Here is a 27,673-nt window from a genome sequence, read left to right as displayed (position 1 = left end):
TAGAAGTATGATTGCACGGTTAGGCACATATGTTTGGAAATGACCTCGAATATCATGAATTAGCTTACTGTTTATCTCCTCAGCCCAGCAGGAAAAGTAATGAGGCATATTTTGATTAATTAAAGACACTTAGTTATGCGTCATCAAGGCTTTGAGCTGTAATCAATACAATCAACATGCAAAGGCCAAGACCAGCATTCTCTGCCAGATTGGGAGAATACTAAGCAGTTCATGTCCTGACATTGGAGTTAAGGAAAAGCAAAAGGGAGAAAGGAATGTCAAGCCTCTCACAAGTAGAATTTCAGAAAATGATGTTTGTAACTTGGGACGAGCAGATCATGGGTTTACTTACCGTACTATAAAATTGGATAATAATTTGAAAATAGCTATGGCTTCAATGTCTGATAGCTGGGTCCCATCATTGGAACCACAGTTAATTCTAAATAAAATTTCTCCAGTGCCTTTGTCTTTGGCTCTGAGACAGTGCCAACCCCAACCTACCGATGTGCCACACTCGGTTCACAGTGGCGTTTTTTGAAAAAAAAATATGCCAAATGGGCTGTTGTGCTCACCATTAGGAAAACTAACCCACAAAAGCCCTTTAGCTCATTAATTGTCCCTACTCAAGTATTTGTTGTAGGGAAATTAGATGGCAGGCCAAGACCGTTCTGGTGCTTGGAAGTCCATGTGGATCCTTTTCAGAAAATAGTCAATGATCTGGGAATCTACTAGGCACCATCCTGGTCACATCTACACTTGAAAGAAACCCAAAGACATCTGTAAATATATTGCCATTGTATAATGTGGCGAAACCAACCTCGCCACTGGGTTTTGGAGAGGACTGGCTGCTGGCCTCTTGCCCCTGGATTATGGGCCATATACTAACTTTTAAACCCCTGAACCTATTCAAGTGAATTTTGGATAGGTTTGTCCCCAAGTTATACTGTTTAAATTAATGTAAGTTATATGTATGGCCAATGTAAACTCACAAAGTTGTAACAATTTATAATAAGTGTAACTTGTCAGCTTGGGAGGAAAATGCTGGGTGTGTTTCTATTGTGCCATTGTCCCATTGTGTGTTTAAATGGTGATGTCTGTCCTGTTATATCCACATGTGTATTGGCGATCTCCCTTTGTCCTCAGAGATAATTGGATTGCTCCTCAGGTTGTCTGGACAGAGAGGAGGAAACCATGATGCATTGTGGGGATATGTTGTATCTGTCCTATGTCACAGTCTTCATTCTGGTCCTCTGGGGGCGTATACGATTGGTTGCTGTACTTACATTGTATGTGTTGTAAATTACTGATTGGTTGTATTTCAAACCCCTGTGGGCAGTACTATGTTTGTGGTTTATGAATAAAAGAGGCTGTACGTGAAGTACAGTCAGACCACTGCTTGACCCTCAACACGGAGCCTTGTCTCGTTATTGGGGGGATTCACTGTATGCTGTTAGAGGACCGATTGCCAGAAGTGTAAGCTGATCCCTGTTCGTCTGCTAGCAGCTATTCGTGAGGTTCCAGTTTGGAGTGCTACTTTGTATCCAGTTCGGGACATTGGTGTTCTGCAGTAGCTGTGCCTGTCTCTCAGAAAGGGGCATATCGCCTAAACGGATTTTAACCCCTTGTCTGCTGAAACGGTCCGTTACATTGGTGGCAGCGGTGGGATCGTTCCTACAGCCAGAAGGACAGCTACAGGAGACACCATTTCTGTGGATTCTACAATTTAAGGACAACGCATGTCCCAGTACAGCGACCCTAAAAGCACCAGGATGGAACCAGCAGTGTTATACGAGGAGGAGGACCTGGATGGCCGGGATGCATTAAGGAAAGGCATCTGGTACCAAGCCCTGGATAATCTACAATACCAGCGGGGTGAGAGTCTCCCCAGTGAAGAGCAGCGGTTGCAGAAGCAAGTGGCCCTGCGGATGCCCTTCCTGGGAGAGCAGCCCCTGGAGGAATGGGTGAAGGAACTAGAGCACCGGGTATGGCAGGAGCTATGGCTGGAGGATGCCTACCAGGCGCTCTGGTGGTATATGGCACAGTATATACCCTGGACAGCCGAACATGACAAGCCAGAGGGAGAGGCTTTTGATGGTCCTGGCTTGTTATGGGAGTCCTTTGCAGAGCCTGACTTCGGGAGCCCTGCACAGTCCAGACTTCAGGACATTTTCTATGAGAGGGAGGCTAGGCATGAGTGGGATGACCCCCATGAGGTAGAGCAAGACCTGGCTCACCTAGCAACCCTGGAGTGGGAACTGGAGCAGGACTACCGAGATCTCTTCCACTCCATTGAGAAGGCTCAGCAGGACGGTAAGGTGACAGACCCAGATCCAGACCCATTCAGCTGGGCAGATATTGTAGAGTGTTACTGGGAAGGACCCCAGGTGGCCGGTAGAGATGGGACCGAGGTCTCTCCACCGGTCCTGCAGGGAATTGGGAGCCCAGTCTCCATTCCCCAGCGGCAGTGTGAAGTGCAGGGAGAGGAGAGCAGCGTCCTCCCTCCCCAGCGGCAGGCTGAGTTACAGGGGGCAGAGGTAGTTGTTCCTGCCCCCCAGCAGCAGAGTGATTTTTTGGGTATTGGGAGCCCAGTCTCCATTCCCCAGCGGCAGGCGGAGTTACAGGGGGCAGAGACAGTCGGTCCTGTCCCCCAGCGGCAGAGTGTCCAGCAGGGAATAGAGAGCCCAGTCACCTTTCCCCAGCAACAGGACACTGTATTGGGAGCGGAGACGGTCGGTTGGTCGCCCTCCCCAGCGGCTGGAAGTATGTATGGGAGAGGAGCTCGTTACCCCCTCTCCCCAGCGGCAGCTTAACGCACCAGGGGGAGACAGTAAGCCCCACAACAGTGCAGATGGGACCGTGGTCTCTGCACTTACAGCACAGGGGGTAGAGACAGTCGGTCTCCCCCTCCAACAACCAGGCTCCAACCAGGCTTCTTCCGTGGTAGCGCTGGCACCAGGGCAGAGTACCGCTGATCCCTGCCCACAAAGCAACCTCCACTCCAAGCCAGGGAGCAACACAGAGACCGGCAGTACCAGCTTCCAACATAACCTTGGTGGACTCACTGGACAGAGACAGGCTACCAAATGCAACAGGTCCAGTATTGGGTTGTGGGTGGGCTGCCACACTAACTCAGGTACCGACTGGCGTGAGGTCAGGTACCTGGTTAGTCTTCCCTGGGGGGGGGGAGATGTGTGGCGAAACCAACCTCGCCACTGGGTTTTGGAGAGGACTGGCTGCTGGCCTCTTGCCCCTGGATTATGGGCCATATACTAACTTTTAAACCCCTGAACCTATTCAAGTGAATTTTGGATAGGTTTGTCCCCAAGTTATACTGTTTAAATTAATGTAAGTTATATGTATGGCCAATGTAAACTCACAAAGTTGTAACAATTTATAATAAGTGTAACTTGTCAGCTTGGGAGGAAAATGCTGGGTGTGTTTCTATTGTGCCATTGTCCCATTGTGTGTTTAAATGGTGATGTCTGTCCTGTTATATCCACATGTGTATTGGCGATCTCCCTTTGTCCTCAGAGATAATTGGATTGCTCCTCAGGTTGTCTGGACAGAGAGGAGGAAACCATGATGCATTGTGGGAATATGTTGTATCTGTCCTATGTCACAGTCTTCATTCTGGTCCTCTGGGGGCGTGAACGATTGGTTGCTGTACTTACATTGTATGTGTTGTAAATTACTGATTGGTTGTATTTTAAACCCCTGTGGGCAGTACTATGTTTGTGGTTTATGAATAAAAGAGGCTGTATGTGAAGTACAGTCAGACCACTGCTTGACCCTCAACACGGAGCCTTGTCTCGTTATTGGGGGGATTCACTGTATGCTGTTAGAGGACCGATTGCCAGAAGTGTAAGCTGATCCCTGTTCGTCTGCTAGCAGCTATTCGTGAGGTTCCAGTTTGGAGTGCTACTTTGTATCCAGTTCGGGACATTGGTGTTCTGCAGTAGCTGTGCCTGTCTCTCAGAAAGGGGCATATCGCCTAAACGGATTTTAACCCCTTGTCTGCTGAAACGGTCCGTTACAGATAATGACTGTGTTCCTGAGAATAATGAGCCCCTTGGGTGGAGATACGGGGAAAGCACCCTGTATAGAAAAAAAATAAGCATTTAAACACAGCAAATCTAAAAATCTAATTGTCCATATTAAAGTGGCATTCCCATCTGGACATTTATAAGATATCCATTGGATATGCTAGAAATGTTCAATAAGGGCAGGTCTGACCTTTTGAGGACTCAACCCTAGCTCAAAAACAGGGAAGTCTTGTGTATCACTGGGAATGACGAGGAGGCTGCACTTGTGCAGCTCTCTCCTTTCACTGCTATGGGACTTTAGAAAATAGTCGAGCATGCTTTCTTGGCCACTGTCTGATTTTTCTCTAAGTATTGAATGGAGAGAATCGTTTACCCGCACTTATGGATATGCCATAAATGTCTAAATGGCACAACTTCCTTTAAAGGGGTTGGCCCATCTCACACATTGGTGGTACATCGCTAGGATATGCCATCAATATCAGATAGCTGCAGGTCCCACCTCTGGGAACTGCACCTATCTCTAGAACGGGGCCTCCAAAGCGAAGGAGAGCGCACCGCACAAGCGCTGCATGCTCTCCATTCACTTCTATGGGAGTTCTAAAAGGATCCAAAAGAGCACACTTGGCTATTTCTGGAACTCCTATAGGATGCCGGTGCTTAGCTATTTTCGGCACTCCCATAGAAGTGTATGGAGGGTGGCCATGCTTGCACCCTCATTCACTTTGGGTGCCCCATTCTAGAGAAAGCGATATGCCACCAATTTGTGGGGCCAATCCCTTTAATTAGCATGGTGTGCTGTTTGCATCTTTTGCAAAATGGGTCCACATCCGATCCGCAAAATATGCAGATCAGATGTGGATCAAAACTACAGCCTTGTGCCTCTTTCCCACTACTGTATGGCTTTTTTAGCATTTTGCGCTCCATTTTTCACGTATCTGTTGTTCAGTTTTTAATGTTTCTGTTGTGTTTCCATTTCTGTTCTGTTTTTCCGCTCCGTTTTTCCATATGGCATATACAGTATACAGTAATTACATAGAAAAAATTTGGCTGGACATAAAATTTTCAATAGATGGTTCCGCAAAAACGGAACGGATACGGAAGACATACGGATGCATTTCCGTGTGTGTTCCATTTTTTTGCGGACCCATTGACTTGAATGGAGCCACCGAACGCGATTTGCAGGCAATAATAGGACATGTTCTATCTTTCAAAGGAATAGAAAAAGGGAAATATGGAAATGGAATGCATACGGAGTACATTCCATTTTTGTTTGCGGAACCATTAAAATGAATGGTTCCGTATACGGACCGTGTGAAAGAGGCTTTAAGCTGAGCTGTTGTACCACACACAGCCAATGAATAAGAGGGCGCTGCTAATGAAAGAAAGAAACAATTATTTTCTAATTTTATGCAACCCTTTAAAGAGAACGTGTCATCAGGAAAAAACCTATTGCTTACAGTTTAAAGACATTTTATTTTTAGAATATTTGGTGATTTTATAAAAAAAAATATTTGTCAATATCTCTATTTAAAATTCAAAAATTCTGAGGTTTTCGCACTAGTCCTAAAATATGTCAATATTTCATTTTCTTTGAGAACAGCCACATGGGCCATAGACACACTGGTCAGGAGGGGACCTTACTGACTTCTATGGGATAGTTTTCTAGGCAGAGGTCAGGAGGGAGTAGATAAGCTATGACAATCACTCATTGTGAATGGTGGATCCTGTGATATCTGTCATTGTAATCCTGCCTGTAATGATAATAAGGTGGCTACCAAATAGTTACCTGTACAGAACAGGAAGTCTCAACACAATGTTAGGCCTAGTGGCCAGTGTGAAAGCTTCTAGATTTAGATTTTAGATTTTAAAAAGCAAAAACACATGTTTAATTTAAAGCAGTGATTTAAACAATAGGTAAATTTCTAATGATGCATTCCCTTTAAATGTTGCAAAGAAGATTCAAGTTTCTGGTGTATTTTATATTCAGCACCTGAATGCAAGTAAAGAAATTGTGGGAGTAAATTTCTGTATGTATAACTATGACAGACAATCACCTTCACTTTCAGGACAGTAGATAAAAAAAACATTAGTTCAAAATGCCCCCATTGAAATATTGAAACATAAACCTATTCTCATCAATAATATAGGAGCCTGGAAGAGAATAGATGTAAGTCGGGGGGTGACCCCGTTTATAGGTCCTAGGCTAAAAGGGAGTGTGGAGAAGCATATCATCACGTTTCTATACTGTTATTATGGCTTCAAAATATCATTAAATCAGCAAAATCCGACAGTTATCATTCCCTGCACATTTTTCACAGCGCGCCACAGCCTGACTAAGAGTAATCTGTTAATCTGTTCCGTGCAACACAATCTGTCAAAATGACAGATACATTCTATCCTTAAAACATAATATCTTCATTTACTGTAGGCCTTGGTGGGACTTGCCTTTGCTAGAAGTAACGTTTGGGAAATCACTTTAATTTGTTTCACTGTTGTGAATCTCTCGGATAATGCCCTACACACTGTTTATTATCCAATGTGTTTCATATATGAATCTGATAATGCAATGTACAGGCTCACGAATAAAGCTCTATATACTAATGTGATACAGTGTGCGCCGAGGCATGCGTGGGGAAACGCAATAACATTGCATCTTCCGAGATGAGATTCACATTTCATTATCTACAGAGCTTGTCCTCATCTAGGTATATAACTGTATTATGCATCTTTTAAACAAAACCCTTTCATCTCCTCGTCTCATTTTTACCTAACTGAAAACTCCTAAAAGATGCTTCTGTTGGCTGACCACTTGTTTGGCCAACAACTATTTTTAATGTGCCTTCTACAGAAGCTGGTTAAACAAACCACCATCTGCTGAATGTTCTTTTTTGCAGACACGGCCGTGTACATTTTAGTCCATATTGGCCATTACAGTTGTTTAAATTAGCCATACGTGTTCAATGAAACAAGATGACGGATGAAATATCTTTCCAGGAGCATTCCCTCAACGAAAGATCTTTCATCCATGAACGATCTCTTTGAATGAAAGATCTTTTATTGGATGAAAATTTCAAACACAGACTATTTCTTTTCGACCCAACTTGTTGTTAAATTTCACCCCAAGAACGTTTGTTTTGGTTCAAACTATCTGTTTTGATTAACTTTAGACTAATGTGCATGGCCACCATACACATGCATGCTTGGTTGGTCAAAGTGTGTCAATGGGGAAAGAGGAGTAAGCTTCTGCCAAACACCTCGGTGGCTTATCTCCTCTTAGAACAAAATTAAACATGATGGACAACTCAACATGATGGACCCCTCATTTTCTGTGACATAATCTTTCAGGGGAGAGCTTGGAGGCCCTATTCACACATAAGATACATATGTGTCCTTCCAGACTTTCCCTCCAGGCTCTAGATATCCCAAGATGAGTTAAGGCTTGAGATGTGATGACTGGAAGGCTTGAGATATCCCTAGATCATTGAAAGGCTTGAAATATCCAGTGATGAGTGAAACGCTCAAGATATACCATGATGAGTGAAAGGGTCGAGATATCCCTAGATGAGTGATAGACTACAGTTATCCCGTGATGATTGATAGACTTGAGATATCCCATGATGAGTGAAAGGCTCAAGATATCCCGTGATGAGTTAAAGGCTCGAGATATCCCATGAGGCGTGAAAGGCTCGAGATATCCCATGATGCGTGAAAGGCTCGAGATATCCCATGATGCGTGAAAGGCTCAAAATATCCCATGATGCGTGAAAGGCTCAAAATATCCCATGATGAGTGAAAGGCTCTAGATATCCCGTGATGAGTGAAAGGCTCGAGAAATCCCATGATGCGTGAAAGGCTCGAGATATCCCATGATGCGTGAAAGGCTCGAGATATATCATGATGCGTGAAAGGCTCGAGATATCCCATGATGAGTGAAAGGCTCGAGATATCCCATGATGCGTGAAAGGCTCAAAATATCCCATGATGAGTGAAAGGCTCGAGATACCCTGTGACGAGTGAAAGTGTTGAGATATCCCGTTATGAGTGAAAGGCTCAGGATATCCCGAGATGGGTGGCATGAGATAACCAGCTGAAAACAAAAACCCTTTGCATTATTCACCACTCCTGATAGAGTAAAAAAAAATGTTTATTTTTTTTTGTTTTTCCAAGCAGGTCATCTTGTGACACTCATCTTGAGATATCTTAAACTGAAAGTAAAGTTTGGAAGGAGACATCTGTAGTCAATCACTCCGATTGAGAATGGCCTGTTTGGTCAACTTTTCTCCTAAGTACATGGTACACTTTAGTGTAAAATCTGTACCAAGGCCCCGGCTATCATGTGTGATTTATAGTACCAGGCTTCTCATATAGCACAGAGAGAACTTTTGATCTACCTCAAGGCTCCAATACCAGACTGCAACCTAAACCAATTTCCCCCTATAATTACATAAAAAAAAAAAAATCCCACTTGATATTAACCCGAATATTACAATATTCCAGAAACTAAATAGTAAGGTATGTAACAACACACGCCAGCTCGCCGGATACCTTGATTATCCTCTGGTGCACGGGCTCCGCTCCAGAGCATTTTAATAATCCACATCAAATATTTGTCCAGCACCAGGAACTTAAAATCAATTTGCAGTTTTATTTCAAGTGTTCCATTAAAATAAGCGCTACATGCAAAAATACAGCATATTACAGCCAACGCGCTTCAATCATGTAGTGATCTTATTCCTGGCAGTAAATAGTAAGGACATGAAATTTTCATGTTACAGACTACACAGAGAATGGATTGACAAAGTTGAGTAAATTTATACGTACATTGCGTTACTTTTCATTACAGTCTGTATTACACTCCTAAACCGTAGTCACAGCTAAAATAACCCAGGGTTCCTTATAGGATCAATGTTCGCACATGACTTTTTCTGGTGATCTGCATTCTTGGAAGTGTAATATATATTTTTCATAGCAAACACTGTTTAATAATCTGAAGTGAGAAAAGCAAACTCATCCACAAAGTATGGTAATAGGAGTTCATCTATAGCTGATGGAGAGGAGATGCATCTGTCAACAAGCTTGGCCATACATGTGAATAAGTACCATGTAATAAACGATTTGTGTAGGCACTGCTAACATTTCTTGATGATAGCTGTCCGGATGGGGCCACCAGTCAGCAGTGCCTTTTATAACCGGCATGAGTTATGTGAATCGACTTTTCAAGCCTTAAATTGGAGATCTATTTTGTTCTCCATTTGAAATGAATTCATTGTATTTGAAATAGAAATTAAATTTGGAAACGTCCTTATGTGAAAATATTTTACTGTTTTGTGTCTAGAGATTCCATTCAGCCTATCTGTCTCCATGGTTACAGACTACAAAGAAAGCATGTGTAGTCTGATCTTGAACTCATACTTCCATCTGTCTTCTACTTTATTCTTAACTACCAAATATACTGCATGTTACCAAGAAGTAGGTACCAGCAGTCTCTTCTGAGTAGGACCTTTGCAGGTGAGGCCTTTGGCATTGTATGGATGTCTTTGTACTTCTCCGATCTGGAGACTTTGTCTCCTAATTTTATATGTAAACATCTCCCAGGATAAATAATTGGAAGTTTAACTGGAGGTAAGTTTTAAAGGGGTTCTCTGGGATTTTCAAATTGATGACCTATCCTCAGCACCCCCGCCGATCATCTGTTTGGCGCCCACTAGAGCTCTGGTGAGAGCTGCAGCCTCCTCACAGCTTACCAAGCACAGTGCCGTCCATTGGATAACTGCTCTGCTTAGTACCGCAGCTTAAATTGAACTGAGCTTTGTCTAGGCCATGAACATCATGTCACTTTGTCTAGGCCAATGAACATGATGTCACGTCCTAGGAAGAGGTCTAAGTGCTCACATAGCCCCGTGGCATCTTTGTACAGCTGATCAGCAGGGGTGCCAGGAGTTGGACCCTCACCAATAAGATATTGTGACCTATCCTGAGGATAGGTAATTAGTATCAAAATCCCAGAGAAACCCCATAATAGGGTTCTCCTGGCTTTTAATATTGATGACCTATCCTCAATAGGCACCCCCGCTTTTCACCTGTATGAGGAGACAGCACGCACAGTGTGCGCGTGCCGTCTACCTTCTATCTTTCGGTTGCTGCTGCTTTGCCATAGACATAGCAGCAGTGCGTGCTGTCTCCTCATACAGCTAATCGGTGGAGGTGCCGGGTGTCTGACCCCCACCAATATGATATTGATGACCTATTCTGAGGACAGGTTATCAGTATCAAAATCCCGGAGAAAATCCCTTTAACTGTTCTTTTTTTCTCTGTAGATCTGCTTTGAAGGGGTTGTTTTGGGTTAGAATAAATGGTCAGCTTTTTTTAGAAACTGCACCACGGTTGTCCATAGGCCTTATCTACTACTGGAGGTCACTCCCATTCACTTAAATACAAATGAGCTGCACTGCTTTTCTAAACTCGAACAGCCCCTTTAACTATATCTTTTGTGGACCATGATAGCAGGTTTACCTTCAGTCAGGAAAGCAAAGACAGTGCATGCTCATATCTGTGCAATATGACAAACTCAGCACTAATACTCCTTTATAAGCACTCATCAAACAAAATATTCTCTGTACGAGACGTCATATTAGTGAGTGTTACTTTTAACGGGAAGTTGTTAACTTACAGATATTAGTTTACTGAGATAACCTTTCTTTTCCACATATTTTGAGAGAACAACTGTTCCGCCCAGCTGGGTCAGAGAATCATTACAGATCACGTCTGCCTCAGTCTTGGTATTTCTAAAGTGTTTAGTGTGGTTATAGCACCATCTAGCAGTGTTAAGTTGTAATACACTTTGTTTTTCCTGTTACATTGTGGGTGGTGCACTGCTTTGTGGGAGTGCAAAGCATTCTGGGAAAGAGAAATCTCCAATCTCCAGGACACAGTTCAGAGTTGTTCTATGCATGTCTCCTTCTCAAACGCCACCATCCTTGTAAAACAGGGACATCATGTTATGCAGAGCTGTTCAGTTAGTTGTAATTGTTACTCAGGGAGTTGCTACTACTGTTAAGCTACTTTCACACTCACGTTTTGGCTTTCCATTTGTGAGATCTGTTCAGGGCTCTCACAAGCAGTCCAAAACGGATCAGTTTTGCCCTAATGCATACTGAATAGAAAAGGATCCGCTCAGAATGCATCAGTTTGCCTCTGATCAGTCTCCATTCCGCTCTGGAGGAGGACACCAAAACGCTGCCTGCAGCGTTTTGCTTTCTGCTTGACGAAACTGAGCCAAACGGATCCGTCCTGGCACACAATGTAAGTCAATGGGGACGGATCCATTTTCTCTGACACAATCTGGCACAATAGAAAACGGATCTGTCTCCCATTGACTTTTAATGGAGTTCATGATGGATCCGTCTTGGCTATGTTACAGATAATGCAAACGGATCCGTTTATGTCGGATGCATTCGGTTGTATTATTGTAATGGATCAGTTTTTGCAGATCCATGACGGATCCGCCCAAAACGCGAGTGTGAAAGTAGCCTAAGCTAGACATGTAATCCTATGTATAGGCAGCCATTTTACCATGTGCTTTCACTGTTAATGCAAATGTTATAGTACATGCTATCCATGCTTAATACCTATACATGTTATTTGTATTCTTGTAGTTTTACCAAACAATCCTGTTCTATCAATCAATCTTATATAAATCACATATGTACGACTTGTTGACCAATAAACAAGTTAGACTACAAAGAACAGTCCTCTTATTTGAAAAACGGAGATGGTTTATACTGAATGTCAGACTGCACACTGTGTTAACGTGTATAAAGACAGAACAACAACTATCACAAGGAGGAGAAACTTTGGTTCAAGTGAGCCCACACCAAGAAGTTATTCTTTCTCAAGTACTTGAAGCTGAGGTTGAGATGATTTGTGCTGTAGGCACACAATGGCGTGTATTGTCTGGGTATGGAAGCGTGGTGCCTGCTCTTTATTTACTGCGGATCCCCCAGGTCTGAGTGGGCGCAGAAAGAAGCATCTGTAAGAAAGTCAACATGTTTTGCGTATTTTCTCTCTTATTTGTTTCAGAGGTGGTGTGCTCGATAAAATACGTCATTCAGGGCTCTAAAGCCGACAAATAAAAGCTCAGGAAGGGGGTCCCTGGGGGGACTCATAATGGGGATGTTACTAGAGAAGATTGCAGTTCATTTTGTGAACAATCTAATGTATAGTTTTCATGCAAAGAACTTGGTAATAAGCAAGGCTGATGTTAGAAGTCGTTTTTTTTTCTTGAAACCACATGTAGAAATGGTGAAGATCCGGTTAACTCTCTCCTATTGTAGCCTACAACAGTCGTCTCCAATCTGTGACTCCTCGGCCATTGGGAATCGACAACTCTAAACATGCCCTGAAAGCCGCGGGCGTCCAATGAGCTGTTGTCCACCAACAGGCTGTCAGGGCATGCTGTGAGTCGTAGTCTTCTAACAGCTGGCGGGCCATTGGTTGGACATAATTTTTCTGCATGTGGAGCTGTATAATGATCATGTGCTTTATATCCTTGGTCACTAGAAATTGATCCCCTGACTTGTGTAGTGATATTTGTCCAGTTGAATCCTGGCATATGCCAGATCCAGATAGCTCCGTCAGGCTTTTTTCTGCCTTGAAACTAGCCTTACCTGCTCCACGCTGCTCCGGTTGTCTCACTGCCCCCACTGTCTCCATCTTTTGGTCCTGGCACTGCTTTCACCTGGCAGTGCATGGTCAAGGTTACATGCACCACTCCAGCCAATGACTGGCTTCAGCTGTGATGTGACCACGTGCAGCAGGTCAATGCTGAAACCAGTCATCAGCTGGAGTGGTGCATGTCACCATACCCATAGCCGGCCATGTGTAGACTGCACAGAGGGCAACAGAGACCGGCAGTTGATAAAAAAATATATTATTTGAAGGGGTTATAATCAGACATCATATGGTACACGACAATCTCTTTCTAACAAAGCTAGAACCAGCCCTGTACCTCACAAGGTTCCAGAGAGCTCCACATATATCAAGCTGTCTGCTCAAGGGGCGTGTCTTTTCTGCTGCAGCTCAGCGGGCGTGTCCATGCTCTCCCTATCACAGCTCAGGGGGCGTGTCCATGCTCTCCCTATCACAGCTCAGGAGGCAGTTGAAGGATGACACTGAGCATGTGCGGCCATCTCAGTGAGCAGGACAAAGAAATAAGAAGAAAAACAGCAGGTGGCGCTATACAGATATTATTGAATAGCTCAGTGGCTATGCTAAATTTTTCATTACATGGAATTACAAAAGTATTCAGATCTAGGTGCTGGTTTGAAAACTGTTAAATATTTTTTGTGGGACAACCACTTTAATGATTAATTATTTTTACCTGAAAACCTCTTTAAGCTGACCAGACATGGTGAGGTCTATCCAACTTCTTCTCAAGAAACTCGCTTTGTCGCTTGATGTGGCCAGATTACATATTCAGGAGAAGATTTTCGAACATTTTGCTCACTACTTGCGCAGCAATGACCACTCTTGGTCAACCCTGCACATGGCATGACCCTTGAGGAACAACATGAGATTGCTTGGAAATGAAACACTGTGTATCACCACCTTAAATTTCAAGACCGTTTCCCTTTTGCTGAGTAAGTTCGATAAGGAAGCCATGGGTGCTTTCCTGCTTAATTTAACACCACATATTAAACCCAATTTGATTTATGTGTTAACCAGTCATCTGACAAAGCCAATAAATTCTACCGAGAAGAAAGTAGAAAGTAGTTTTTCACACTGTCTGGAAGCTCACCTGCAATCACGGTACAGCAGACAATAACAGAGAGCGTTCATTAGGTTCTTTGAACGCTCAGCCACAGGTTGGGCGGATGAAAGGTACGGGGGAAAAAAATACCAAACAGCTGCAGATTATTAACTTTATCAATCACTTGGAAACCAGCAGGGGATGCCAGGGTAAAAGTGAGAAGCTTAAAAGCATAGTGGAGAGTGGTAGGTTCACCCTGTCCATATGACATAGAACTTATGGGGCCACTTGCAAAGCTCCATGTGCACAGATCTCCACTTCCACAGTGCATGTGTATTCCTATAGGAAAATGGGGTCAGATAAACTCAGACTCACGTTACATACGCCAGTCTGAGTATAAGGCTAGGGCTACATGGCGACAAGAAGTCGCATGACAAAAAGGGAACAACTACACTGCGACATGTGTCGCACGACATTTATTGTAATGATAGTCTATGGTGTTGCACTGCGACATGGTGCGACTGCGACAGTCACGCAAAAATCAAACTGCGATGGAGGAGCATGTTGCAGCATGTTACAGTGCGACACCATAGACTATCATTACAATAAATGTTGCGCGACATTGGTGCGACACACTGCGCAATGCAGAAAATGTATTAAATAATACAGGCCAATCTGACAGCAGCCTATGTACACATTCTTAGCAGAAATAATAGTAAATCTGACAGGTCACGTCCCTCACAGTTGGTACCATAAATTTTTTTTTTCATTTTTGTAAACTGGTGAGAACACTGAAAAAATTGAAAAATATGGTAAAAAACACTCTTCATTGTGCCATTCCTCTAGTACTCCTACTAGAAGTTCTGAATAAATTGTCAGAAAGGTGCTTGCATAGGCTATACTGTCCAATCAGTTGTCAGAGTGTCAGACTGTGCAGGGACACCCCCCCCCCCCCAACTGGTGACACCCAGCTGGACCTTCATAGCAAACTGCTGGCAATTCATTCCAAAAATTCTATTTGGGATAACAGAGGAATGGCACAACATAGAGAGTTATATGAAAAGATGCTTCACAATTGTTATTATGTGGGGAATGCAAGAAATTACTAAGACCGCCATGTCAGGTGTGTGTACGTGAGGAACAACACTATATTTGACCATTACATGATCACTATATTTAATTTTTCACCGGTGTTTCCCCTCGCCATACTCCATCTCTAAGGAGGTGTAACGGCAACGCCCCCGTTGCTCCTAAAGGCTCATTTGCATATATTAAAACATTACTTTTCTCAGCCATGCGGACACATATGAACATGGGACCAACACAGATGCCTTCAGCTGCCGAGCGCACATGTAACAGGTCAGCCAGTGTCATAGGGACAAAACTGCTGACAGATGCCCTTTAAATACTTACTAAGGCCAGCGGCTGCTCTGTGTGTGTCTATGTATTTCTTCCTGCAGTTCAGTTCTCCTCTTCTCCATTACCATATCAGTCATCTACAGAATGGTCTCTGGAGGGGTTAGGTCTGAGGTACCCCATGTTACACGCTGTAATCTGAATGAATTCACACCTAAAGTAAGTTTTTTTTATTTATTTTTTGATACACGAGCACTGCTTTTAATGGATTTGCGGTGACGGTTTCCTTCAACAAAAGAAGTGAATACAATCTCATAATCTGCAGTTTATTTTCCACGCAGCAATTGTGCAGGGAATAAATGAAGCCGTTCACTGTACGCAAAACACTGTTTACTGTGAAAAGCCTGGAGATTAGCAGGGTCAGAGCTCCAAATAATCTGACCGCAGAAGAGCACAAATATGGATGATATCATTAGACTGCTGAGAGCAAGCGACTATCAGAGTGTGATATGACTAGAAGAAGAATAACACACAGCAGGGGCGTTGCTAGGTTAAAACATTCGGGGCCTGGGCCCCTGATGTTTTGTCCCAGGCCCCGAATGTCCTGCCTGCTAGATACAACTGTATTGCCATCCTCAGGACAGCAATACTATTGAATCTAATGCACTTGAAGATCTGAAGGACCTGTGGTGACATCACAGATCATGTGACCAGTAGAACAGGCAGTGGTTGAGAAGGACCTGCGATGATGTCACCATCATGTGACCAGTGCAGGAGAGGATGGCAGTGAAGAGGAGAAGACCTGGGGGAAGAAGCTGTGCTGAGATCTGCTACATGAGGAGAGGTAAGTGAAGGGAGGGGCAGAGGAATGCTGGGAGTTGTGGTTATTTAACTGGGACTGTATGTTAAGGCTGAAGGGAGGGATGTTATTTACATGGGACTGTGTTTTGATGGCGGCTGTGGGAGGGAGTGATGTTATTTACATGGGGCTGAATGTTAAGGGGGTAATGTTATTTACATGGGACTGCATGTTGAAGGTGGCTGGAGGGGGGAAGGATGTTATTTATATGGGACTGAATGTTGAGGGGGTGATGTTTACATGAGATTGCATGTTGGAGGCGGCTGGGGAGGAGGTGATGTTATTTACATGGGACTCTATGGAAGAGAGAGGGAAATAGTGTTATTTACATGGGACTGTATGTTGGAGGGGCTGAAGGGATGGGAGTGATGTTATTTACATAGGACTGTATTTTGGAGGGGGCAGGAGAGATGGTGTGATGTTATTTACATGGGCCTGTATGGTGGACAGAGGAAAAAAATTACAGGGGGCATTATAAATACTGGGGGCACTTCAGGGTGACCATTATAACAGTGGCGGCAGTATAAATACTGGGGGCACTGTAGGGGTATTATAAATCCAGGGCACATTAGGCGTTCTTATTACTACTGGGGGCTCTATAGGAGGGACTTATAGATCTGCCTTATTTCTACTAAGAGCACTATGGGGGGCCTTATTGCTACTGAGGGGTCTGTAGAGAGCATTATTACCACTAGGGGAAAATACGGGGCCTTATTTCTACTGGGGGCTCTGTGAGGGTATTATTAATACTAGAGGGCTCTTCTTGGGGAGCATTATCACTGTTGGGGCACTGTAGGGGGCAGTATTACTAATGGGGGCAGTCTAGAAAGGAATTACTATTGGTGGGACTTGGAGGAGGAGGACTATTACTAGGGGGGCACTCAAATTTCTTTAGGATAGTATTTGGGGGTATTGGGAAGCACAGCGAGCAGCAGAATAACACTGTGGGGACTCCAGGATGGGGGATGATGATAAAATGTGCGGAAGCTAAGATGTCTGTGTGTTACACTCTGCAGAGACAAGGCGCGGGTGAGAAAAGTTATATGAACCTAATGGAGAAGATGATGACAGAGAAGATCTACATCGGAGTAGACTTCACCTGGAGGCACTGGATGTGACAGGTATGTGCTGCTGTATAGCAAGTACAGCAAAATGCGGTGTGAGGGGGGAAGGGGGGCAGACTTAGAGAACTGGTCATATTCATTGGGGCTTGGGCCCCGGATCTTTTGAGACTCTAGCAACACCCCGAACCACTGGATCAAGGAACTTATATATAATACTACTAAATAAATATATATATATTTGTGGTCGTGGCTAAAAGTTGGACCCGGGCAGGCGTGCCCGTCTCGACACCTAACCGGCTGAGCCTTCCTAACATATATATATATATATATATATATATACACTGCTCAAAAAAATAAACACAAAAATAACACATCCTAGATCTGAATTAATTAAATATTCTTCTGAAATATTTTGTTCTTTACATAGTTGAATGTGCTGACAACAAAATCACACAAAAATAAAAATATGGAAATCAAATTTTTCAACCCATAGAGGTCTGGATTTGGAGTCACCCTCAAAATTAAAGTGGAAAAACACACTACAGGCTGATCCAACTTTGATGTAATTTCCTTAAAAGAAGTCAAAATGAGGCTCAGTAGTGTGTGTGGCCTCTACTTGCCTGTATGACCTCCCGCCTGTGCATGCTCCTGATGAGGTGGCGGACGGTCTCCTGAGGGATCTCCTCCCAGACCTGGACTAAAGCATCTGCCAACTCCTGGACAGTCTGTGGTGCAACGTGACGTTGGTGGATAGAGCGAGACATGATGTCCCAGATGTGCTCAATTGGATTCAGGTCTGGGAAACGGGCGGGCCAGTCCATAGCATCAATGCCTTCGTCTTGCAGGAACTGCTGACACACTCCAGCCACATGAGGTCTAGCATTGTCTTGCATTAGGAGGAACCCAGGGCCAACCGCACCAGCATATGGTCTCACAAGGGGTCTGAGGATCTCATCTCGGTACCTAATGGCAGTCAGGCTACCTCTGGCGAGCACATGGAGGGCTGTGCGGCCCTCCAAAGCAATGCCACCCCACACCATTACTGACCCAATGCCAAACCTGCTGGAGGATGTTGCAGGCAGCAGAACGTTCTCCACGGCGTCTCCAGACTCTGTCACGTCTGTCACATGTGCTCAGTGTGAACCTGCTTTCATCTGTGAAGAGCACAGGGCGCCAGTGGCGAATTTGCCAATCTTGGTGTTCTCTGGCAAATGCCAAACGTCCTGCACGGTGTTGGGCTGTAAGCACAACCCCCACCTGTGGATGTCGGGCCCTCATATCACCCTCGTGGAGTCTGTTTCTGACCGTTTGAGCAGACACATGCACATTTGTGGCCTGCTGGAGGTCATTTTGCAGGGCTCTGGCAGTGCTCCTCCTGTTCCTCCTTGCACAAAGGAGGAGGTAGCGGTCCTGCTGCTGGGTTGTTGCCCTCCTACGGCCTCGTCCACGTCTCCTGATGTACTGGCCTGTCTCCTGGTAGCGCCTCCATGCTCTGGACACTACGCTGACAGACACAGCAAACCTTCTTGCCACAGCTCGCATTGATGTACCATCCTGGATAAGCTGCACTACCTGAGCCACTTGTGTGGGTTGTAGACTCCGTCTCATGCTACCACTAGAGTGAAAGCACCGCCAGCATTCAAAAGTGACCAAAACATCAGCCAGGAAGCATGGGAACTGAGAAGTGGTCTGTGGTCACCACCTGCAGAACCACTCCTTTATTGGGGGTGTCTTGCTAATTGCCTATAATTTCCACCTGTTGTCTATCCCATTTGCACAACAGCATGTGAAATTGATTGTCACTCAGTGTTGCTTCCTAAGTGGACAGTTTTATTTCACAGAAGTGTGATTGACTTGGAGTTACATTGTGTTGTTTAAGTGTTCCCTTTATTTTTTTGAGCAGTGTATATAAAATAAAAATCAATGTCTGTCTATCTGTCCCCTATTGGCATTTAATCGTCTGAACCGTTGGACACAAAATTTGGCACATGGGGTGTCTGGGGAGGTTTCTCAGCTGTCTAGGATGTACTGTTCTTGAGATATTCTCAAAAAATGTATTAGCCAATAGGAGCTTGCAGGTCCTTCACTCCTATCCTAACTGAAATACACACAGTCACATGACCCTTATTAGCCAATAGAAGCTTGCAGGTCCTTCAGTCTTGACATACACACAGTTGTACACCAGGTTTCCATTACAACTCAGCCATTTTTCTTTCCACTGTTATAAGTCACTGTTAAGGGGACAGAGTGCTGTGGAGGTCACTGTTAAGAGGAGAGGGGCCATGTGGATGACACTGTTAAGGGGGCAGGGTGCTGTGGAGGACACTGCTAAGGCCTCATGCACCCGGCAATTTGCGGTCCCCAATGCACGGGCAATGTTTGTGCGGCGGCCGGGAAGGATCGAGACCCATTCCGTGATCTGTCCGCACTGCAAAAAAATAGAACATGTTCTATTTTTTTGTGGTGCGGAGGCACGGACAGAAACACCACAGAAGCACTCCGTAGTGCTTCTGTGGGGTTCTGTGCCTCCGTTCCGCACCCCAGCTCCGGATTGCGGACCCATTCAAGTGAATGGGTCCACATCCGTGATGCGGGGAGCACACGGCCGATGGCCGCATATTGTGGACCCACTGTTTGCGGGCTGCAATATGGCCACGGCCAGGCAAGGGCCGCGTGCATGAGGCCTTAGGGAGCAGGGCGCTGTGAAGGTCACTGTTAAGGGGTGGGGCGCCGTGGAGGTCACTGTTAAGGGGGTAAGACCATGAGGAGGTCACTGTAAGGGGGCAGGGCGCTGTGGAGGTCACTCTTAAGGGGTTGGGGTGCTGTGGAGGTCACTGTTAAAGGGTGGGGCGCTGTGGAGGTCACTGTTAAGGGGGTAGGACCATGAGGGGGTCACTGTAAGGGGGCAGGGCGCTGTGGAGGTCACTCTTAAGGGGTTGAGGTGCTGTAGAGATCACTGTTAAGGGGACGGGGTGCTGTGGAGGTCACTGTTAAGGGGGTGGGGTGCTGTGGAGGTCACTGTTAAGGGGACGGGGTGCTGTGGACGTCAATGTTAAGAGGCGGGGCACTGTGGAGATCACTGTAAGAGGACGGGGTGCTGTGGGAGACACTGTTAAAGGGGTGAGGCACCGTGAAGGTCACTGTTATAGGGACAGTTCAAAATAAAATAAACAGTGTGTAACTGCTTGGATTATATAGGGTTCATAGTGATTTCCCTGTAAAAAAAATTGATGGCATTCCACAGATGTTCATTTTTGCAACTGGTCAAATCTCTGGCGGATTTTCACAATGGATTTCACACTTCCAAAATCCACATCAGAATCTGGATGTGTCGTGGATTTGCTATGAAATCTATGGCAGAAAGGGTCTGCAGTGTGCGGGCAGTAAAGAACAGACACTAACTAAACTAATCTATGATCTCCCTGATTCTATAGTATTTATTCTTCACAACAGGCTGTAAAATGACATTCTTCATGACAGTCTTACTATATCACCCTTGAGTGTTTCTTGTGCTGACATCTAGTGGTCAATGCAAATAAGTACATGGCAGATCCCTTCTTTTGTCAATTTTCCATCTGTTTTATCACTTTTTCTTTCTTCCACTTTGGACTACCTTGTTCTTTTTCCTTCTGCCTTAAAACAACCGTCTTATATGGTAAAATAACCAAGCAATTTCCCTCCGTATCTATGGATCCTGCATTAATTAAACTTTATGGCAATAGCAATGGTGCAAGTTATGATATGCAGCTGCTCTACTCTAGTCGATAGTGCTGAACAGCAACACAAGAGAGCAATGTTATTTCCATTGCTTTATTAAGAGCTGACATATCAATGCTATTAACCATAAATCAGGAAAATGAGATGTAAAGAGAATGGCATATTTATAATGAGCACGTGCAGAAGCGAAGACTAGAGGACTGCGCTCAGAGAAGCTATTCTGATATCCTGTGGACGTTTATAATGCCCTGGACATTATAGTAATCAAAATTTGTAGACCATAAATATCTCTAAATCCAAGACAGCGGCTTTTAGTACATGTGTAAGTGAAGGCACAGAATAATATATACACAACCTGGTGAAGGGGTTCATGACAGGATGGGACCCTGGAAGTAAGAAGTCTGGTATAATATCCTAGATGAGGTCTCCTGTTCAAGACCCTCATCTATCAACTACAGTTGATTGAGCCTACAAAGAGTGCCGCTGGCTTTGGAGAAGCCAACATGTCAACCCATTATGCAGACAGTCTATTAATTAAATAATACTTGTGTGTAATGCTTCATTTCGCCTGTAGGAGTGCTGTAGGGAAATTAAACACTTGCTGTCGGACTCCCCAACAGATTGCAGTTGATCGCAACAGCAGGGGAACAGCTTATTGTCAAGCAGTGGCATAATGTAATGGTCCTGGGCCCCAATCCAAAATCTGTAACAGGCTTCCCTCCTTCTTAACCATGCGCCATTTATACTGGTGTCTTCTTATGTGGAAGAGTAAACTCCCCCCCCCCCCAACCTTTACACCCCCTGCTCCCCCCCAAGGCCAAAGTTTCCTCTTCCACATGAGAAGACACCAGAAACAACAGAACATGATCCAGTTATGTACCGCTTGGGGGCAAATATCACCGCTGCGGCCAGTCCTTGGCTACATCGGTACATGCGATCCCGGTCCATGCCAGAAGTTTACAAGCAGGGACAGGAGCGAGACAAATGTAGCAATGGACAGTGAGGGGCAGAAAAGTGTCCTTCCCTTCACAAGTCCGACAGGGAGTAGAGCCAAAAACTGTCAAAAAGCTGGGAACCACAACAAATATTCTACAGTTTTCAAGCCAGCACCTGGATCTGAATACTTTTGTAACTGCATGTAATTAAAAATGTTGTATAGTTATTCAATTAAATCTATCTGTATGGCGCCACCTGCTGTTTCCTCTTTATCTAATTTCTCTGTCCCGCTCACTGAGACAGAAGCACATGCTCAGTTCCATCCTTTCACTGCCATCATCTGCAGAAGAAAGGACACATCCCCTAAGCCTGTGATGGCTAACCTCCGGCACTCCAGCTGTGGTAAAACTACAACTCCCAATATGTACACTTGCTTGGCTGTTCTCAGGACTCCATAGAAATGAATGGAACATGCTGGGAGTTGTAGTTTCACCACAGCTGGCGTGCCGGAGGTTAGTTATCACTGCGCTAAGCTGACAGCTTGACATAAATCTAGCAGAACAATTGGAGCAATGAATGGGGAGATCTCTGGATCCATGTGAGGTGCAGGGCTGGTTCTAGCTGTGAGGTTGTCATGCACTAGATTATGTATTATTTTCATTTTTTACATTTTTCATGGGATAACCCCTTTCGCCGCATCTAGCTCTGAAAATGTATGGCGTCTGCCAACAAGGGGTTAATTTAGGACCCATATCAAGGTATGTTTGCGTGAATTTTTTTTTTTGCTGCTGTCTAAATGAAAAGTCATATCTGTTCTGTAATTACGACTATTTTCACTGGTAGACATGAGCAATTCTTCGAAACCATTGTGGTGCGGCCACACGTACTGGACCTGGCCAAAATCCGCTGTGACAAAAACTGCCTCAAATTGTGTGGATTTTGCAGTGGTTTTTCAGTGCAGATACATTGCAACAGTTAGGCCTCTTGCGGGCCGCAACGCACGAACACCCACTGCTGGGGCAGCCGCAGCGGATTGCGGACCCATTCACTTAAATGAATACACATGGAATACATGCGGAATACACACGGAACAGTGCCCGTGTATTGCGGATCCGCAAATGCGGTCCGCAACACGGCCATGGGGAGCACACGAGTTTGTGTGCAATAAGCCTTATACTGCAAGAGAAAAGTTAGGCATGGATTCTGCTGTGGACACTCTCTGCAACGTGCGGGTGAGATTTTCTGCAGCATTTCTGCACAACGTACACTTGTTGATAAAGTTAAACCTCTCACAAAGACCACCTCTTTGAGAAGACCCGAATTCCTATGACAGATTTTCACTTTCACCATGCTTGAGAAGTCCACCCTCCAAGAAGATCACGTGGTCGTCTCATAGAGCAGTGGTGGCGAACCTATGGCACGGGTGCTAGCGGCGGCACTTAGATCTCCCTCTCTGGGCACCCGCACCCTGGAAAAAGTCTATGGCGTACCAATATGCCTTAGACTCTTCCTGCCACTAATCAGCGAAGGGTGCACTAATAACAGCGCAGGCAGAGCACTGAATGTAGACTAAATGGTAAAGTACCTGGAAGATATACTATATTGGACTGCAGTATTCAGGTTAAATTGCCGTGTTCGCACTTTGCGATAAATAAGTGGGTTTCGGGTTGCAGTTTGGGCACTCGGCCTCTAAAAGGTTCACCATCACTGTCATAGAGGTTTGACTGTGTTTGCTTTATTGATGTCATGGAAGTTGTCAGGGAACATGAAGGACCGATGGGGCACATGCTGTGATAAAGGAAGCATTTTTGCTTCCCATAGATGAGGACATAGACCCAGCAGTCCATTTCCATCTAAGAAATAGCTTGTTCTGCATTCTAAATGTTGCCCGTTCATTAAATATACTTCACGTTCCACAACCACCCCCGGGCAGCTCACCTAATGAAGCGGGGCAGGACGGACGTGTTTTTGAAGCCTCCTTTGAAGAAAATGTGACATTTAACATTGTAGGTAAACTAAATATTAAACACAAAAATAAATTGATTTCCTTTAATCTATTATAAATCAGGGTCACAGCCTGTGTCAGGCGTTCTGCAGTCTGTGGAACAAAGGAATAATTTATGAGATAGGAGAAGACTGGGGGTCATTGCAGAGGTATCTTAATGGGTAATTTGGTCATCAGACCTTATCCTTATATAGAAACATGACGAGAAACGGAAATCAAGTTCCTCAAAGTTGTGTATAGCTAAAATAGAAGTGAACCTGACTGCAGATATTTTCTTCAACTTTTAAACTGGCAACATTGCTAATCCCCTAAATTCAAGGCGACAGATGGAGGTCCTGGCCTGACCGCTCCCATATTGAGCAGGTATTGGCTGAGGAAGCACATTGGGAGTGCCTGTTTTCTTCTTTGTAGAACCAAGTTATGGAAGATGAAACATTGTCATTGGTGTTTCAATTGGGGATAAATTGGGTGCCCTGACTGGGGACCCACCTCTGTTAACTCAACGTGCCATCAAGGAACATGGCAGAAGGGTTTTCTAAACTAGGCAACCACTTTAAGCTAAGTACATACTTGTGTTCAGCATTCAGTAATGGTCACTGTCCATTTTCACAGCAAGGGTGGCCAAGCATGGATGGTCATGTCAAAATTGCCATATTTGCTAACATACTGTACATATAGTACTGCTTGCTAATGTATATTGTTAGTAATAAACAAGAGGCAAATGGAACAGAATATGATAGGAGTGTCGAACCAACCAGAGTTTGTCTGTAGTCTATAGCCATGGAGGCACCTGGGGACGCATTGGAGCTTATATACACACATAACAGTTAGAGGCTTTTAATTAATGCTATTAGCAAAGTTAAAGGGGTAGTCCAGTTTCGAGCGAAAATGGGGCAAAGAGGGCCAATGGAGTAAAACAACAAAATAAGCATAATTTACCACTTGGATGATAGCATCCATCCATTTCAGATGCATTGGAGCAATAAAAAAAAGAATACTGAATTGATAAGGCTTTGGACACCTTTGGGGCAATTTTTTATGATTGTATTTTACAAATTTTGGGCTAATGTAAGAAACTTACCTGTCCAGGCTCCAGTGGCGCGAGCCTCAGCCTCAGGAGAACCACTACCTATGGTGACCTGACAGCATCCTTAACAAAAGGATGCAATGCTCTGTTTCTTTCCGCAGTGGTCGTGTACTGGAGGAGATTAGCAGTGGGCTGACTGCTCAGCTGCTTTATTACTGTGTGCTAGTGTTTCTGACTAATAGAGCGCCAAGTCATGGACCTATCAGAACCTGGGACTCGGCGCTCTATTTGAACCCCTTCCTGGCCATACACCGTTGCCAGTGATAGTCTCTGACTCACTAGATGTGTTCCTGGTTCCTTGTTCCTGTGCTTATTGGATTGCTTGTTCCTCTGACGCCGGCTTGTCTTCTGACCACTCTCTGTCTCTCATTTTGTACTGTGCTGTCTGTCTGGTTTTGATCTTGGCTTATTTTCTGACAACTCTCTGTCTCTCGTTTGCTACTGTATTGCTTGTCTGCTTCTGACCCATTTACGTACAACTCTGGTATTGTGTTTGTCTGTCTTTGTTTGTTAGTCCGTCTCTGCACTTAAATAGTGTAGGGACCGTTGACCAGTTGCGATCTAGGGATTGTACTGCAAGTAGGTAGTGAAAGCAGGCTGAGTTCTAACCTTAGGGCTTACTGTCCTTCTCTGTCCCTACCTACACTAGTAACAGCTAAAAATTGTTTTTCTCAATTGCTCTTTATTAGAAATCCTCAGTCGTTTCTGAGGTACAGGGGTTAAAACATCAGTCTATTTTCAAGCTGTTAGGCTATTTTCACACTAGTGGCAGGACGGATCCGACAGGCTGTTCACCCTGTCGGATCCGTCCTGCCGCTATTTCGCCGTGCCGCCAGACCGCCGTTCCATCCCCACTGACTATAATGGGGACAAGGGCGGAGCTCCGGCGCAGCAAGGCAGTGCGCAGCGATAGGCCACCGGACTAAAAGTACTGCATATCCGACTTTTTAGTCCGGCGGCCTCTCACCGCGAACTGCCGTGCTGCGCCGAAGCTCCGCCCCCGCCCCCCATTATAGTCAATGAGGACGGAGCGGCGGTCCGACGGCACGGCGAAATAGCGGCAGGATGGATCCTTCAGGGTGAACAGCCTGTCGGATCCGTCCTGCCGCTAGTGTGAAAGTACCCTTACTTTCTGTTTTCTTAGAATCCCATCATCTGACAGCTCATGTGTAGCTCTTATTTCTGATCTCCTGAACTCAAACACTCATTATAGTTCAATCCAACGGATAAGAATTAGACTTAAATAAGTGTGCGTTATGAGTTCAGAAGATCAGAGATAAGAGGTACACATGAGCTGTCCGATAAGGGTACTTTCACACTTGCATTGTGAAGATCCGGCAGGCAGTTCCGTTGCCGGAACTGCCTGCCGGATCCGGAAATCCGTGTGCAAACGGATAGCATTTGTAGATGGACCCGGATGCGGATCCGTCTAACAAATGCATTGAAACACTGGATCCTTCTCTCCGGTGTCATCCGAAAAAATGGATCCCGTATTTATTTATTTTTGCATTTTTAAAGGTCTGCGCATGCGCAGATTGGAAAACTGGATCCATTTTGCCGGAACACGGTGCCAGATCCGGCATTAATGCATTCAAATGGAAAATAATGCCGGCATGTGTTTTCCGGAAATTTGGATGCTGCGGTATTTTCTCTGGCCAAATACAGTAAAAGTGACTGAACTGAAGACATCCTGATGCATATTGAATGGATTGCTCTCCATTCAGAATGCATTAGGATAAAACTGATCAGTTTTTTCCGGTATTGATCCCATGACGGAACTCAATACCGGAAAACTTTAACGCTAGTGTGAAAGTACTGTAAAGGGATTCAAAGATGACAAAAAGTGACAGCTTGCAATCAGACTTATTTTTTAACCCCCTTATCTCAGAAACGGCTGAACATGTTTAGTAAAGACCAGTTGAAAAAAATTATTTTTTGCCCTAAATGAGTTAAATGCAATCATATAAAAGTGTACAAAGGTGTCCATAGCCTTTAAGGAGAAGTTAAAAAAAATTCTTACCGAGGGTTGGATTGAGCCAGAGGATTCATTTCAGTTTGATAGTGGGATCCCTGATTGACAGGCTGTAATAACCAGAAAAAAAAATAAAAACATTTTAAATCAATTTACTATAAGATGTCAAAAATACAAGAGAAATGAAAAAAAAAAATTGCACAAATAGATGAAGGGATCACAGGGATATAAAAAATGTATTCACAATCTATAAGATTGAAATCCTGGAAGACACAGTGCAAAGGAACATTTCTACTGTACACGAGCCTCCGAACCATCAAATTGTCTATGCAGGTCAATGGAATCCTCCACGTTCTTATGCGATCAAATTCAAGGTAACAGCAAGTACTGTAAAAATGCTGGCAATGATGTTTTGGGATATAAATTTGTGCTTTTATGGTTTGTACTGTTTGTAAGGGCACATTCACACGAACACAAAAGGCTTCTGTGTGTTTAACTGTGTTTCCGGGTCCGTGCCTCCACGCCGCAAAATATAGGACATGTCCTATCTTTGGCCACATCTTACGGATCGTGGACCTATTGCAATCAATGGGTCTGCACCAAGATGCAGGGTGCACATGGCTGGTGCCTGTGTTTTGCGGATCCGTGGCTTTGTGGTCCGCAAAACAGGTATGGCAGTCATACGTTTGTGTGAATGAACCCTAAAGCAAATTTTTTTCTCATAGGGAAACACTGAGGTCATGAGGCCATCACAATAACCCTAAACTTTACCATGACCATTGAGTAACCAAAGGTTGCCAGTGAGTCCCAGTCTACAGTCCACAGGTCCTATTTCCATCAAAATGAAAGATATTACATGATGGTGATAAAAAAAACAACAGTATAT

The 27,673-nt window shown here is 44.5% G+C and overlaps 1 protein-coding gene across 1 annotated transcript in view; it reads right to left on the bottom strand.

Moving 5' to 3' along the window:
* Nucleotides 1-27,673, bottom strand: part of CFAP20DC (CFAP20 domain containing) — a 334,505-nt gene that overhangs the window by 27,545 nt on the left and 279,287 nt on the right. Inside the window, exon 16 of the mRNA XM_040408726.1 lies at nucleotides 26,836-26,897. Within this exon, the coding sequence (XP_040264660.1) occupies nucleotides 26,836-26,897 (62 nt within the window). The remainder of the gene's footprint in view (nucleotides 1-26,835; nucleotides 26,898-27,673) is intronic.

Source organism: Bufo bufo, chromosome 9 (assembly GCF_905171765.1).
Source record: "Bufo bufo chromosome 9, aBufBuf1.1, whole genome shotgun sequence".
Classification (NCBI taxonomy): Eukaryota; Metazoa; Chordata; class Amphibia; order Anura; family Bufonidae; genus Bufo; species Bufo bufo.
This window is presented reverse-complemented; position numbering and strand designations above follow the sequence as displayed.